The sequence below is a fragment of the Emys orbicularis genome, chromosome 23 (genome assembly GCF_028017835.1).
Source record: "Emys orbicularis isolate rEmyOrb1 chromosome 23, rEmyOrb1.hap1, whole genome shotgun sequence".
NCBI lineage: Eukaryota > Metazoa > Chordata > Testudines > Emydidae > Emys > Emys orbicularis.
Window position 1 is genome coordinate 2292815 of NC_088705.1, and position 16626 is coordinate 2309440.

Genomic DNA, 16626 nt, shown 5'->3' on the forward strand with positions numbered 1-16626 from the left:
CTCTCCCGCCTGTGCCCCCACCCAGCCCTCCTGCAGGGACACCCCTCCCCGGGCACCCCACTGCTGCCCCCCCCCACCTCAGCCCAGAGCTCGAGGCAGGGTGACAGGCTCGCACGCGGCCGGGAGCAGCCCCCCCAGGCTCGCGCCCCCTCCCGCGGGTCCCAGGCTGGGCGGGCTCCGCAGCCGCGGAATAGCCCCCCCCCCGCCCAGCGCGCACCTCTGCGCGTGTCCCGGTACCTGAGCGGGCCGGGACGAGTCCTGCGCCCCCCCGACGGGCAGCTCCCGGGGGCCTGAGCAATTGCCTCTGATTGTCCCCCGAGAAGCTGAGACGCCCGCCTGCCCCTTCTCAGCCCGCCTCCCGTGGGGGCTGCGCTTTGGGGTTTTCATTCCCCTCCAAACTCTGCCCCCCCCCCCGTAGTGTGTGTGTGTGTGTGTGCAAGACTCCACTCCAGGGCTTTGTGCTCACCAGCGATAGCATCAGTGGTAGGAGGGGACAGAGAGACTCCGGCAGGCTGAGACGGAGCAGTCAGAGCTTTCTGCAGGTGAAGCCCCGCTCGGCCCAGGCACCAGCCCGCGGGGCGGATCCGGCGGCGCTTCTGGGGGACTTACACAGCCCAGGCTGCGGAGTCCAGTAAGATGTGCCATGGGCCGCCTCCCCTCGCCCCGGCCTGCCAGCTCCGCCTAGACCCCGGGCACCGCCAGGACACCCAGCTCGCCCTCAAGTCGTAGGGTCGCGAGGGGACCCCCACGCTCCACTGCCCGGGAGGCGTTTTCCCCCAACGATGCCCCATTTCTGGCTCGCTCTGCGGAGTGTGCTTGTGGAATACTGGGTCGGGCTCCTGGCTTGCAGCTTTTGGATGCAGTCTTCGCATGGGATGCCCCATGTCATCCGGATAGGTAAGGGCGGCGGGGGCTGCGTTCGCCCCCCCGGCTCCTCTTTTGGGGGGGGGCTGCTTGCGTGGACAGGGCTTGCCCCAGCTTTGCTGGGGTTTCTGGCGTCTCCCTGGCTAGCCAAGTGCACTTTCCAAAAGGAAGCCGCCGAAGTGCCGGGCCGAGGCAGAGGACAGGCGGCTGCGGGGCGCACCGACTAGTTGGGCTGCTCCAGGAGGCGGGGGGCGCACGAGGCGTATGTCCAGGGGGTCTCTCTGCCCGCAGCGATGGGGCGGGGAGCGTGCAGGGGCTGCAGGACACTTCAGGTGTCGAAGGCGCAGGGCAGGGGGGTGGTTTCGGAGACATGGCGAGACACCAGCTGCGGGCTTGTCGGGGACTGTGGCGAGGAGGCAGAGCTGCCCCCAGTGACTCCTCTCCCGGGAAGGGGCTTTGCAGAAGGGAAAGTTTGGGCGGCGGCTTCTCCTCGGCTCGGTGTTTTGGAGGCGGGGTGCTGGCCTGGGGGGCCCCAGAGCAGGAGAGGGGCTGTGTGCACGCGGCGGGGGGGGGGGGTTAAGCTACAGGAAGAGGAGTGGGCGCTCGCGGGGTCCCTTGGCTCTGCGGGGCGTGGTGAGGAGCTGGGAGGTGCAGCAGCACCCCGAGGCACTGGATTGAATGGAGCTGCTTGTAGTTTGATTTTCTGGAGGCTGAGGTGTGAAGGGGGGAGGGGGGCTATAGCCCTAAAAGGCGAGGGATCAAATGCCGCGACTCCCGCTGACTCTCCGCCCCTGGCAGCTAACGCCAGACAGCGGTTACTGGCTGCCAACTTTGGTCTGTGGAATAACCGAGGTTCCCGGGAGGTTTAATAATGTTACCTAAAGAGATTGCACAGCCGGGCATGCAGGAGAGAGTCCCAAATGCTCTGTACTTAAAGATGCGGTTCTGAAGTCTCTGATTTAGGGAAGGGCTCGAGGCCAGGTACAGGCAGCACCTGCGGTTTTTGGTTGTGTGTTTTGGGCGCACAAAGCCAGGGGTTTGCTCTCTGCCACGTGACACAGCTGTCATTGGAGTTTTACAAAGGGACCCTCTGGGCTGTGGCTGAACAGTTGTCAATGGAAGGGCTGGCCGGAGGAAAACAGAGCGGAACAGGGCCTTATTTACCAAATGCAACTTGCCAGCAGCCCTCACCAATGTCTGTCAGCGGAAAACAACGGAGTCGGACCACAAATAAAATCCTGCCCTTGTCAGGAGAGGCAGTTACTTCCCCAGGTGCAGTCTCTCCCCCCATGGAATGACCTAGCCTGCCCTCGGGACTAATGGCCTGAGGCAGGGAGGCGGAGCGCTTGCTGGGTCTGGGAATAAGAGACTGTGGCCCTGAGGCCTGATGCTGCAGTTGTCTCCACAGAGGCCTGCTCCTGTGCAGACCATCATGGATTGAGGGGGAAGGCTCAGGAAACGCCTGCATGGATCCAGCGGCAGGGTCAGGGGCCTTCGCAGCTTCCTAAATCCAGTCTATGTAATTGCAGATCCCCGGCTCTGAAATGCCCCTCCCTACCAGGGTGGTGGAAACTCTGTAGCACGGGGAGGGTGCAGACCCCTGCCTGGGCTCCATGACTCTGCGCGGCTCCGTCAGCTCTGTGGAGCAGAACCCCACTGTAGCTCGGCCGGCAGTCCTTACTCAGGCTAAATTCCCACCGAAGTCCATGGAAGTTTCATCTGAGAGGGGACAGGCGTCTCGGGTTCCAGTCCTGCAGCTGGATGTGCTTGCACAGGAACACGGGTCCAACATTATTGGATCCAATTGTAACCCTGCGGCATTGGGAGTTGCAACTTGTGATCCAACTTTCTCCACTACCAGGCACCTGGTGCAGCCATGTCGTCCTGAACAAAGGGGCTGTCAGATGCTGCCATTCTGACATGGTAGCGATTGAAGGACTGCACAAGGTGTAGGGCAGTGGAGAATCAGGCTCAGTCACTTGACCCACAATGCTTTGCACTGTCATCTGCCTAGCTCATCAGAGCTGCAAGCTGCCCCCTTATTTGTCCGGCCTTCGGAGATACTCAAGCAGACACTTGAAGGGGAGCTTATTGGAGTTACTGGGAGGGGAGGGTGCTCAGCACCACAGAGGATTAGGCCCATCTTCTTGGGACCTCACTGTTGCTCAATGGAATCATTCAGCAATAGACTCCAAGGCCGAGTGGCCTCAACCACCCAAGAAAAGTATTTTCTGCTGGAGCTTGAAAAGGGTCCAGGCACTTGCTGCAAGAGCAGAGAAGAAAGGGACATTTCACATTCAGGTGCTACTAAAAAAAATCATCATGAACCTTCCCCCTGGATCATTCTCACTGGCGGAGACACTGTAGGTCTGATTTGCCGTTGCCTTGCCCTCCCCTATACCAGTGCCGAATGCTTCCATTCAGACGGGCAGGGTTTTACTCTCTCACTAGCCTGGCGTAAATGACGCCACAGTGGGCAGTCTGGCCTTCCTTCCCTGCAAGCACCTCTGCCCACCGCTCCCGTCAGTGTTGTTAAGGGTTGATCGGAAAGGGCTGCTTTTAATTTCTAAACTTAAAAAAGCCAAACGCCTGCCTCTGGCAGAGCATAACTTGGTTTTGGTCAATGAAATAAGAAAGTTAAAATGCAGACAGGTGACTGAGGATGTAAGGAAAGCTACAAATGCCTTAGCGCCATTCGTTTAAAATTGGCATCATATTTTCCTCCCCTTGGGTTCAGTTGAAAAATGCAGTTTTTTCTCTCTGCATTAATTTGCCTGTCAGTTTGTCCACAGCTACACCCATTCCAAATCCCGCTTTTAATGAATAGAGTACACTGGGACATGGAAACCTCCCGAAGAGGTAGCCTTTGTGCTTTAAAAACAGTCAAGTTTTAAAGGCTAGTTTGGTTTCAAACGAAACGGACAATTGAATATGTGCCATTTGAATTCTAGGGAAGGCATCCAGGACAAGGAAGGGAAGAGCCAGAAAGTGCATTCTCTCTCTCTCAGATACTCATAATGGGGGAAAGGAGGGAGGGAAGAGATCGGTAATGCAGAAAATACATGCCTTTTTAAAAATTATTAAATGGGAGTTTTCCCCAGCATTTTCAATATCTATTTGAATTTTATGTGATCCATCAAATATTTTCAAATATTACACAGAAACCTCAGAATAGATCTTCTATACAGTCAAGTGGCTGGATTCAGCTCCCAGTCATACTGGGGTAAATGCAGAGTAACTCCACTGACTTAAGTGGAATTACTCCAGATTTACACCCATGCGACTGAAGAGAATTTAGCCCTCAGTGGTTTGTGATAGTCAGACGCTGGATGTGAAGGTAATCAATGGAACTACTCCTGGTAGTAAGTGCTGCACTTGATAAGTATTTGCAGCGTCATGCCCAATATGTAGTAAAAGCTGCTGCTCTGAATGTGTAGAATATGATTAAGCTATTTTAAACAGCATATTTATCTGGCCTTTCTTTTAGATTAAAAAAGCAGCAGCAGCACTCTTCATGAGTGATACACGAGAGCTTGATGCCATCTTGTAATGTCTGAAGTTACTAACCGTAACGATGCGAAGTGTCATTACTGGAGATGACATCACACTTAAGATTTCAAGCATATACTGTTTTTAACAAATGAATTTTAGTTGCTTCAGAAACTACTCAGAATTATGTCAATGCAAGACCAGAAAGCAAAACCTACGTAGATATGAACCAGCCAATATGAACACAAGACTAATAATAAATAATAATATACAAGAGGAGAGTGAGTGGTAGAATTTAATCCACTATTTTAATGTTTGCAATTTTTGGTTGTCTGGTCTTTTGTTATTATGTAGCACCAGCACTATACATGTCCTGAGCTCAATCCGACTGCCTTAATGTACATGGGTTATCCTGCCGGCTTTAGTGGATTACTGCAGTGAATAAGGGCTGCAGGACTATACCTTTTTCTGAAGAGCTCAGTGATATGTAGGTGCAAATTACTTGAACTTGTGCTTTCATTTCTTATATTGTCACCAGAACCCTCAGTACATACATACCACATCCTCCTCTCTGCATACAAGGGAGCTATTGTCTGGAGCGAATTTCATTGTGTTTTCTGAATATTTGAAAGGATTCACTTTCCCCTTCATTTTTCTTCAGCTTTACATTTTTGTTGTTGTTACTAAGATTACAGTTTTCTTTTTATTTATTTCCATAGATTGTTATATTTCAAGTGTGATAGAAGGGCCCAATCCTGTGTCACTGGAGTCAATGGGAATTTTGTCATCTACGTCACTAATAACAGGATTGGGCCCTTACTGAACTTTTAAAGAAACAATCTTAGATAGCTGAATTATAGGGCTTTGTCTCTTATTTTCTCTTTTTAAATTGTGTCGGGTAAGGGAAGAGGTCAGGGCATCGATTGTTTGGGTGATTTGCAAGTAATGCAGAAGAGAGAGACAATTGGATTGTAGTCGGCAGGGGAAAATGATCATTGATTATTTTATATAAATACGTAGAAAATAAATTTGGAGCATAATTATCCTGCCCTGTGAGATCAGCTTTTTCAGGGCTTATTACTGTGTGTCTGGGATATTTTTAAAACCAGATTTCTAGTTTCAGCAAAGGAAGTTTTATTTTTTAAAAACCCAGATTTCCCGAGGCAAGAGAGATGTCTTCCAGCAGGGATCTGCACTGAATGCTATGGGATTTGTGAAGGCTGCAGGAGGTAATTCTCAGAAAGGCTAGTCAAGTATTATTCTGTTCAGCTCAGGCTTGATTAATAGTTTGGAGAAATTCTTGTTTCAGTGAGAGAGTGAGGGAAGGGCTGGACTGAATTATTGCAGGGCTGTAGAACAGGAGTTCACAGGTGTGAGGGGTTGCTAGGTTTTGCCTGCCTTTTGGTAAATAGTGTAGCTGCTGGCCCCAAGCCAGTAGGTAACGGTTTAATGGTTTGTGTTCAGGGGAGTTCCTTGCCCTTAATCCAGGGTGTATATGGGATAGAGACCAACCCTATTCATCCTTCTATTATGAAAACATCTTATTTACATAGTTATTTTGTATAAGCCTCTCCTAATCCTACACACACAGACAGAGGGCCAGACTCCAATTAACTCCAGTTTTCTGCCAGTGGAGCCCCGCTGGCTTCAGTGGTGCCGGATTTACACTGGTGTGAGTGAGATCAGACTCAATGCCACGCAGTTTGCAGCAACTCTCCTGAGTCCGTTGTGTGTCACTACAGCCGAATGGGCCTAACACTTGTCTTTGAATTTGGGAATCACTGACTGTAAAACAATGAGAAATTTCTTTCAGTGACTGGTGATGCGATGAAACATTGGTGTGTAGGAGCAGACACAAGCTGAATGAAGATCAATATGTTTTTTTCCCCCCCGGAAGCAAATAGCTTTAGACAAGTGGCTTCCTGCCACCTGGGATCAGCATACAGACTTAGAAAACATTAACTTGAGGAATCTTCCCTTCCAGCCAAGCTGACTGCACAAATTCCAGCCATTTTATTCTTTAACGGGAGGTGTAAACAGAAAGAACTGAAACTTGAATTCCACTGGGCTGAGTTAGCATGAGTTAGTGTCAATGCCAGCCTGACTGCAAAATGCACCTTGGCCCAGATTCTGACTCCAGATTTACACCTGTTGTGTAAATGGGTGACTCTTTAGAAGTCAGTGGAGTTACTTCCAATTTACAAAGGGGTAAATGAGATCAGAATCTGGTCCCCTCTTGTATCAATGGGAGACACAAGCCCCCACAGGGAAATTGATTTCCTTGGGATTCTCTGCTTGTTTGCATGTTGCATTTTTGCAAGTTAAAACTTTTTTTTTTTTTAAATCACTTTTCTGCTTTTGTGGCTCTTTCTGTATTTCCAACACCATGCACCCATTGCTCCAGCTTTTTATAACTGAAAATGTTATTTCAGGTCACAAGATCCAGCAGACTGTACAGGTGGCAGAGTAAACTGTTGGTGGCATATTAGTTCTCAATGTATTTGAATAACAACATTACTTCTTTATTGCAGAGAAGTCTAATTGTTTGATCTCAGCTTCCTCTTGAGACACTCACATAGGATATTAAGATGAAACTTGAAAACTGACCCCAGTTAAACACAGGAATCGGAATACAACTGAAATAAATATAACCTCTTGTGTGCAGCTGCTGCTGCTGCTTCCTTGAATGAAACAGACACTTTCTCAAGACTGTGTGCACTGATCCATAGACACCTTTGCACAAAGTGAAATTCAGTAGGTTTATGTAGAACTGAAATGATGCATAGGCCTTGGATGGTCTCTGCATGGGGTGAGTTTCACCACTCAATCCTTAATGGTAATGGGGCCATTAACTCTGGTACCAGGTTCCATATGGTCCGTCATGAATGCCCTGTAATAAAGGCTGGATTGTTAATTTCGTGCCTTGCCACCTACTGTTTTCTACCTGCTGTGCAAACCCCTCCTTCTTATCTTGATTTCTCCTTCTCTGGACCCTTTCTGTTTAAAGAACTAAACGAGGATTGATTTTTAAACCTTCAGCCTGCTTCTGAGAAGACTTTTAAAAGCCTTTTTGATTCTATAATGCACAGAGCAATAGTAAAACCCAACCAATCTACAGCAAAGCTGTCTCTCTCTTCTTTTTGTAAACTCAACACTTCTTTAATATGGATAAGGAATTGCATTAAATTAACCATGCTAAATAAAATGTGGGCTTGCCCCATGATAATCTGTTGTTGCAATATTGCCAAGAAACTGAAAAGCCGGCATTTAAGAGAGCTAATGTTTGTGGAGTGCTTATTCTCTCGTTTCAGCAGAGGGCAGTGTTTTTCATTTACAATTCAAGTGCTTTGTAGGTATAGGGAAAATCATATTTTCAGCCACTTCTCTCCTTCTAGCTGTTGAATGTAGCTCCTTCATATTAGCCATCATAGCTATTTTACAACCATTTGCAAGGAAGGGGTTTGCCAACCTAGCTAAACTACTAGTGTCTCTGATGGAAACATAATAGGAAATAAACCCCCAGATTGCACAGACTCTTGGTTGTGAGCGTTAAGTCTACTAATCCAATGCACTGCATTTCCCCTCTCCTATAATGCTGTACATTCTTCTCTCGCTCTCTCTTCTTGGCTAATGGTTTAATGTAATGCAGTCTAGACAGCTTTTTTTCTTTGCATTCTCAGAACATGGTCTGGTCAGAATTTCTGTGCAACACAGATAACAGCTAGAAAGCATCAGAGCCTACTTTAAAAAAACAGACAAACCCAGGAGGAATTCAGCAGCTGAAAACAAGGTTAAAAATTTGTGCTACTGGCAGTGTTGCCAAATGGAATAAATGTGGAGTCAGGAATAAGGGATTTTTGCTGAAGCAGATAGGTTGAGTTTGGTCCTAAAGCTATTTGTATCTAAGTTCGCCAAGACTCTGCGGATACATCTGCTTGTGCTGCCTTTGAGGGATTTTGGGGTGCTCTCTGTCTTAAAACACACAAGAGTGTTAGCTCTTTGAGCAAGGACTGCCTTTTATAATGTTTGTGCAGCACACGCCACAATAGAGCCCTGGCCTGATGGGACTGCAATGTTTAGTAATAACAATGAGAGGGTATTTGTTAGTCTGAACATTAAATCAAATCCAAAAGTGACATCACAGTCAGGAGAGCTTTAAGCATGGGGTAGGCCCAGTTCTGTACTGCATCTTTATTCTGATGACAGCATTCTGCATTCATTCTACTTGGGCTGTTCTGTTCTAACCCACTTTCCAAACCCTCTGTCCTCCCTATTTATGTGCAACAGTCACCACTTAAGTCACATGTCAGCAGTGTCAGCACACTACACTGTGAAGCTAGGAACTATTCTCCTTTACATTACAATTTTCTTTCTTTAGCTTTCATTGCAGACAGGGAAGTTTCACATGCCAAGTGTAACCTGAGATGTTTAATCATCTCTGGTGCATTGAAATTCTCAGGCCCAGGGAGACACTATATATTCTGCTACAACTTGATAATTTTACGGCACGAATATATTGCCATGGACAGAGCTGGTTTGTTCCGACAAGGAGAGAAGGTGGCTGTGATCAATAAAATGCAGGATTTTCACACGTTGCCTAATAGAGCTGTGGCATGAATAATTCCATGACTCAGCTCAGATTTTCTCTACGGATATGCCCAATTGTTCTTCCTTTGAAATATAATTTAAAGAGCTACTAAAGCAAACAGCAATTAGCAGTGATAAAAGGCTACACCACCCTATCGTTATTAAACACGTCTATTACACTAGCACTCATATGCCCCAGTCAGGATCAGGGTCCTATAGTGCGAAGCACTGTACACACACAAAGATACGCTCACTGCCCCAAAGAGCTTACAGTCACAAGTCTCTTTTCTAGTGCTTCCAAAGGCTAGAGTGCCAACCAAGCATGAGTTACAAAGATAGCGACAAGTTTTGGAAGTGCCATAAACTCTCCTGCTTCAGAGTATGAGCCAACTTTTAACTAAGGGGATCAGGACAGCACTCCTCTGAGGAGCAGATTATCCCATAACAGCTACAGTGGGGTTTCAGCTTCCTGTGCCTTCCTCTGAAGCAGCTGGTGTTGGCCACCATCAAAGACAGGATCCTGCACGAGTTGGAGGCCTGTGTCGGTCCCGTCAGGCGACTCCCGGGTTCCTGAGTTTAGTGATGCAGAACCTGTCTGGGATCTGCAAAAATAACAGGAGTACTTGTGGCACCTTAGAGACTAACAAATTTATTAGAGCATAAGCTTTCGTGGGCTACAACCCACTTCTTCGGATGCATATAGAGTGAAACATATATTGAGGAGATATATATACACACATACAGAGAGCATGAACAGGTGGGAGTTGTCTTACCAAGTCTGAGAGGCCAATTTTCTCTTACTTAATTGGCCTCTCAGACTTGGTAAGACAACTCCCACCTGTTCATGCTCTCTGTATGTGTGTATATATATCTCCTCAATATATGTTTCACTCTATATGCATCCGAAGAAGTGGGTTGTAGCCCACGAAAGCTTATGCTCTAATAAATTTGTTAGTCTCTAAGGTGCCACAAGTACTCCTGTTATTTTTGCGGATACAGACTAACACGGCTGCTACTCTGAAACCTGTCTGGGATCTGAATGCCATGCCAAGACAGAGGCTTCTTTAGTTCATATCACATATGGAGGGAAGAACAGGCCCTCAGGCACAGCACACGGCGCAGAGAACAACCCTCCCCCTTTGTTCTTTAGTTCACGGTGACATTCAGATGCAGCCACTGCAGCACAAGGCTGTTAGACTTCCCTCCAGCAGTTCCTTTCCAGACTGTGCCATGTATCCAGTGGCATTCATCTACTTCCCTTTGACTGACACCTCCATGCGTCTGCTCTGAGCATTGTCCTTTTGCCTGACCCCGTGAACGGCAGCACACACCGAATGCACCAATTACTTGTGATGCGAAGCCACACAGGAACACCTTGAGCTTCTGGCTGGGCTGAAGTTTCCTCATTCTCTATCTCCTGGCTGGTATTGCTGGGAAAATAAAGTTGGTAAAGGGATCTTACTCCTCCTGGGTGAGTGCCAGCACAAGGTTTCAAACACCAGCTAGTTCCCCCTTCAATCTTGAGGGCTGAAGTCGTGCCTAGATCTTGTGCCTGGGGTGAATAATTTCACCCCATATCCATTCTGCTAGCGGCAAGAATGAGACCCGTGTGTTCGTGCCGGGTTAAAGTGTTTGTGCTTTAGTTGCAAAGGGCTTGTGAACATTTATTCCAGTCTTCCTGGGCAACTGGACCTTTCTACTCTGCTCCCAGGCCCCCACCACTCTAAAGAAAATATGCCTCTGAATCCCTGAAATTACATCAGAATCTGGAGTTACAAAGGGGGAAAGCAAAGTTTTTCAGTAGTTGCTTAAAGCTTTGTTCATTTGATTTTGAACATTCAGGGAGGCAGCGTCGCGCAATGGATAGGGCACTAGACTTTAGTTCAGGAGACCTGCATTCAATACTTGGCTTTGCCACTGAGTGACCTTGGGCAAGTTGCTTCATGGCTCCGTGACTCAGTTTCCCCATCTGTAAAACAGGGATAATGATACTGACCTCCTTTATAAAGTGCTTTGAGATCTGCAGTGGGAAAGTGCTATGATCTATAATATTAGTCATACACTACTATATATATTATACTGTAGGCCATCGTCACAGAATACTTCTGAGAGTCACATTACAGATGAATTATTACGCATTAAGGATGCACAGTTCACATTTGAGTGCTTTCTGATTTTAAATGGAAAATTGGGATTATGTTAATTCACCTGGAATCTTTTATCTGGTGCCTGATGCTGGAAGCCTGTCAGTTACTGAGCTTTATTGAATTGCTTTCTACCATCACATGGGAATCAGGGCACCTGGCAGGGGGGTGCTCAGCTGAGGGGAGGGAGGTAGGGGGGAATAAAACTTGCTGAGAATGTTAAAAAAACACAAAGGGGTGGGGGTGGGGGAGAGTCATTCTGAAAGGGCTGGGGAGACTCTGAGCACAGGGCAGATGAGAGGTTTATGCAGTTCTGTTCAGAGAACTGTCAGGTAATGAGGCTATGGGCAAAAGCATGGGAAGAGAATGTCCCCCTGGTGGTGATACAGTTTAAAATAATGAGCTGGAGAGGGCTCCTGTGGGAGTGGTGGATGAAATTCTGAAGCCGTTGGCACAATGCTTAATCGAGCTAAAGTAAAAGAAAAGGAGGAAGATACAAGATTCCTGGCTGCCTGAATAGAGGTTCCCAATGAGTGGGAGGCGACGTCGTCTGGCATTATAAAAGAGCCGACTGTAAAGTGACTGCAGAGTTGAAAAGACCACGCGAGCTAAGGTGAAGGGGCAGCACAATTGAGAAAAGCTGCAACGATCTTTGTTACACAGAAAAGCTGGAGAAACCTGGACTCTGGTTCCCAGTTATGATTCGTTCCCTTTACTCCCGGAGCATCAAGGGGGCAGATGGCTGGCAGGGATAGCCCTGGGGAATGCTCCCCCAGCCAGTGTAATGATGGTGTGAATGGCTCTATGTTAGCCCCCAGGGGAAGCGTGTGGCTGGGGACAGGAGGTGGGTAGTTGGAGCTGAGAGGGGGTAGAGACATGTAGGGTTGCCAACTCTGACTGAAGCTATTCTGGGAGATTTTTTTCCCCAACATGACATCATGTCATTTTCTTAAAATATCCTATTAAAATCTCCTGGATTGCTTTCAATAGTCACTGGGAGATTGATGCTGATTCCGGGAGACTCCAGGCCGATCCTGGAGGGCTGGCAACCCTACAGCCAGGGTGCTTTGCACTTTGGCTATTCTGGTTGTCTAAAGCAGGTGTAAAGGACAGCAGCCCCGGGGGCTCCGGCCACCCCCCTCCACCAGGCCCAGAGGTGGTTAAAGTTCCTTTAGCCCCCAACTCTTCTGGGCCGTGTCTCCTGAGAGCCACAGCTCAGAATCTAGCCCCTGCTCTTGTTCCCACTGATTTAGACAGTGGCAGGCCCTGAGTCTACTTTTTTCACTTTGAGATCTAGATGGGGAGGATTTATCGGCGATTCACTGAGGAATCTAACCCACAGATTCATAAGGCTCCAGTCACCTGGTTATCTAAAGAACAATATACAGGTCTGAAGGAAACTCAGTGGGGCAGATGCTGGACCCAGCACAGGGCTAAAAAATGGAGACTGAAGAATATTCCTAGACTGTGAGCATTTTAGAGCAGGGACCATGTTTTCCAATGTGCTCCTACAGCCCCTAGAACAATGGGGCCCTGATCCCACCTGGGGCATCTGGGCACAGCAGCGATATCACTAGTTCAGAATAACTTGCTTGAAGAAATGCTATGTGAAATTAGAGAGGGCAAAGCCAAATGGGCTTCACACAGCCTCTCCTTGTTTGTATTCCTAGTGGTTTATGAGGATCATCGTCATGTAACTCCTTTATGGGGGAAAGAAGATGTCACTGTCTGGCAGCAGTGCAGTACACTCTAGCTCATTAGATCAGGAAAAGAATCTAGGCCATTACTTATTACAAACTTGCGTCTTTTTTTTATGGTCTAACAAACAGGAAGGTTTGTCAAACCAGCTGTTATATCAGCTCCAAAGAGGCGGATGCTTTTCTCTTGAGATGCGTTAATTCAATTTTATCTCTGCTGTGATGATTTGGTATCACAATGAACACTTGAAACAAAAACAAACAAACCACCGAACAACCCCCCCAAAATAAAAATAGGCCCCTTTAAAAAGTTTTGTGGGTAGAGGCTGTCTCCTGCCTGCCTGCGCCAGACTGATTCACCCCAGCACCAAACATGGGATATTTGCATCTTGGATTAGGTGGGGGTGAAAAATATTTGTAGAAGTTAATTTATTGCTAGTGAAAAGTGCCAGGTTATTGACCCTGGAGACAGAGGCCCTCTGCGCACTCTCAGAACAGGTCCAGCTCCCGCAGAGGGGGATGGCGTGGTGTCTCTGCCTGCGGGCAACATACTTTAGCTTTATTCGCTTCTCTTCTCTTCTATGCATCCAAAGAAGTGGGCTGTAGCCCACGAAAGCTTATGCTCAAATAAATTTGTTAGTCTCTAATGTGCCACAAGTACTCCTGTTCTTTTTGTGGATACAGACTAACACGGCTGCTACTCTGAAATCTTCTCTTCTAGTTATTTAAGCTCTGATTCAGGAAAACATCCCCATTTTAACACATGCTCAACCCACTGGAAATCAATGGAACTTATGTACTTATCTAATTTCAAGCATTTGCTTATGTGCTTTCCTGAATCTGGGATGTATATTCCACTCAGCGCTATGGGATCTAACTACCGAGCATGCCTGAATGAACCACCTTTAGGGCTGTCCAGTCTCCTGATGTACAGTGGTGCCAGGCACATCGCAAATGCTTGAGATCAGCCGGAATGAGCCTTCAGTCCTGGATAACTGCTCAGCCTGAATATAAGAATGTCAATTCATGCCATGATGGTGGTTTGTGATGTCCAATAAGAACTGGATTGAGACTGTATTGGGGTATTGGCTGGTCCTTGGGTGGTAATGACATTTGCTCGCTACAGCATGGCCTGTATCAAACATGGGACTTAGAGATGAAAGGCCCAGCCCTCTGAGCCAGCCAGTACTGAGATACACAGGAATGTGTCATTCTAAAAACGCCAGTTGTAGAACAAAACCCAAACACTTTTAAAGCCCCAAGAGTGCAGCACGATGAGAGAACAAATGTCTGTTGCAAGTTGTTAAATGACTGTCATTTCTTACATGTCTCTTACAATGAAACAGTAAGTAAAATATGGAACAACCCACAAATTTAGCTGAGTTATAGTGTCTGTTGGGATTGAGCGTTAGACTTGTCGGTTACTTTTTGCAGTAAATTCAGAACACACAGAAGTAAGTCAGAGTAGTAGTTTTAAAATCCACCATCTGGTTGTGAAATGGAAACTTCCCCTGCTAGAAACTACAGCTGTTTGGGTATGTATCTTATGTAATTTTTCCAATGGCTGTAACAGAAGTAGTACGTTATAAACTGGGCTGATTTGCTGATGAATGGAAGGAATGCTCACCGCACATGTTCAGCAAAGGATTTCAGAGTCGATTTTCAAAAAGGCTGAGGCCCAGCCTCTCTTTCTGCAAGTGCATGTTGCACATGGAAAATTTGCACCTGCATTTTTGCATTTGCAAAATGAATCTCAGGTGCAAAACAGAGTAACTTTCCGCTCTAGCTGACTGATTTCTCTCCATTGCTGGTGTAAAACTGTCCTTGCAAAAGGGAAACTGGCCTTTTGAAAATTTGGCTTTTAACTCTGCCAGACAAGGGCAATATGTGCCTCTCTCTGTGGTATTTGAAAGGGGAGATGTAAGTCTTCCCACTGCCAGAAAAAGCTTCTCTTGTAAGTTGCACAGGTGCCACTGTGAAATCGGAATGTCTTTGGTTCAAGTCTCACGTGGGGGTAAATTATTCACCCCTTATATGCCCTGTAGAAAGCCAGGCTGGTAACTCCTCCAATGAATATTAAACCAGAAGAAATCTATTCTTGTTTCTAGAACTATCTGTATCTAGTATGTAACTTGAGAGCATTTTGGAAAATGCAGCAAGACACTGAAAGAAGTTTTTTGGTTAATATTCTAATATGTGTGCAGGTGAAAGGTTCCATATTCTCTGCTGTGGAGAACATAAGAACGGCCATATTGGGTCAGATCAAAGGTCCATCTAGCCTACTGTCCTGTCTTCTGACAATGGCCAATACCAGGTGCCCCAGAGGGAATGAACAGAAGAGGTAATCATCAAATGATCCATCACCTGTTGCCCATTCCCAGCTTCTGGCAAACAGAGGCTAGGGACAACATCCCTGTCCATCCTGGCTAGTAGCTATTGATGGACCTATCCTCCTTGAACTTACCTAGTTCTTTTTTGAACCCTGTTATAGTCTTGGCCTTCACAACATCCTCTGGCAAGGAGTTCCACAGGAGAATGAAGGAATAATTACCCCCATGACAGTACAGCCTCAGACATTCTCTTATAGGCTCACCCCATGCCTTCTCCCTCTTCCAGTATCTACAGCATGACCTGTATAATCATAGAATATTAGGGTTGGAAGAGACCTCAGGAGGTCATCTAGTCCAATCCCCTGCTCAAAGCAGGACCAACCCCAACTAAATCATCCCAGCCAGGGCTTTGTCAAGCCGGGCCTTAAAAACCTCTAAGGAAGGAGATTCCACCACCTCCCTAGGTAACCCATTCCAGTGCTTCACCCCCCTCCTAGTGAAATAGTGTTTCCTAATATCCAACCTAGACCTCCCCCACTGCAACTTGAGACCATTGCTTCTTGTTCTGTCATCTGCCACCACAGAGAACAGCCGAGCTCCATCCTCTTTGGAACCCCCCTTCAGGTAGTCGAAGGCTGCTATTAAATCCCCCCTCACTCTTCTCTTCTGCAGATTAAATAACCCCAGTTCCCTCAGCCTCTCCTCATAAGTCATATGCTCCAACCCCCTAATCATTTTTGTTGCCCTCCGCTGAACTCTCTCCAATTTGTCCATATCCTTTCTGTAGTGGGGGGACCAAAACTGGACACAGTACTCCAGGTGTGGCCTCACCAGGGGACCACCCTGGGAATAAAAGAGTTTAGTGTCCATGGCCATTGTGTCCTTCATCTGTTCTTCCCTCTGCTGTTCTGCTGAGGCTTCAAACAAGGCAGCTAGTTGGGACAGTGACAGCCTTGAAGAACTGGGCTGAGGTGACCACAATCTCATTTCACACAGGGCACCAGAGCAGACAACACATGGCAATTGTTTTCAGTCACAGCCAAAATGGGTAGAACTGGGCCAATTCCTGGGCTGGGCCTGAAGTCAACAGAGATTCTTCCATTGGCTTTAAGGGGGATGGGATGTGACCTGGAGACTTGAGAGGTGGTCAAGTGCTGTAGTTCCTGGTACCGATTTGCTGAGCCTTTTTTCGCTGCTGCTCTTGCTGTTCACTGCCCTGCCTCCATTCCTTGTTGCAGGACTACGTGCCCCTGGGTGGGCTGTCATTCGGGGCTTGTCGGTGCCCAGGCCAAGTACATTCTCCTAGCTGAGTCCTGTGAGAGCCTGGGGCCTCTGCCATGCAATCCTTCCCAGGAGGCATCCAGGGCTCTCCATTGGCTTCAATGGGCTGCGGATTAGGCCCTCTGCAGTGTCACAGTTGCTGCGGGAAGCAGGATAGACCTGGGGCCACGCAGCTTTGGGTGTCCTCGTTGCTCTTCTCTGACCTCCCTGGGCTGGACCAGGCCTCTGAGGCTG

General features: G+C 47.5%; 1 protein-coding gene across 1 annotated transcript in view; it reads left to right on the forward strand.

The window, feature by feature from the left end:
- The first annotated feature begins 779 nt into the window (after positions 1-779).
- Positions 780-16626, forward strand: part of GRIK3 (glutamate ionotropic receptor kainate type subunit 3) — a 229489-nt gene continuing 213642 nt past the window's right edge. The window contains exon 1 of the mRNA XM_065421725.1: positions 780-897. Coding sequence (XP_065277797.1) covers positions 783-897 — 115 coding nt within the window. The 5' untranslated portion in view covers positions 780-782. The remainder of the gene's footprint in view (positions 898-16626) is intronic.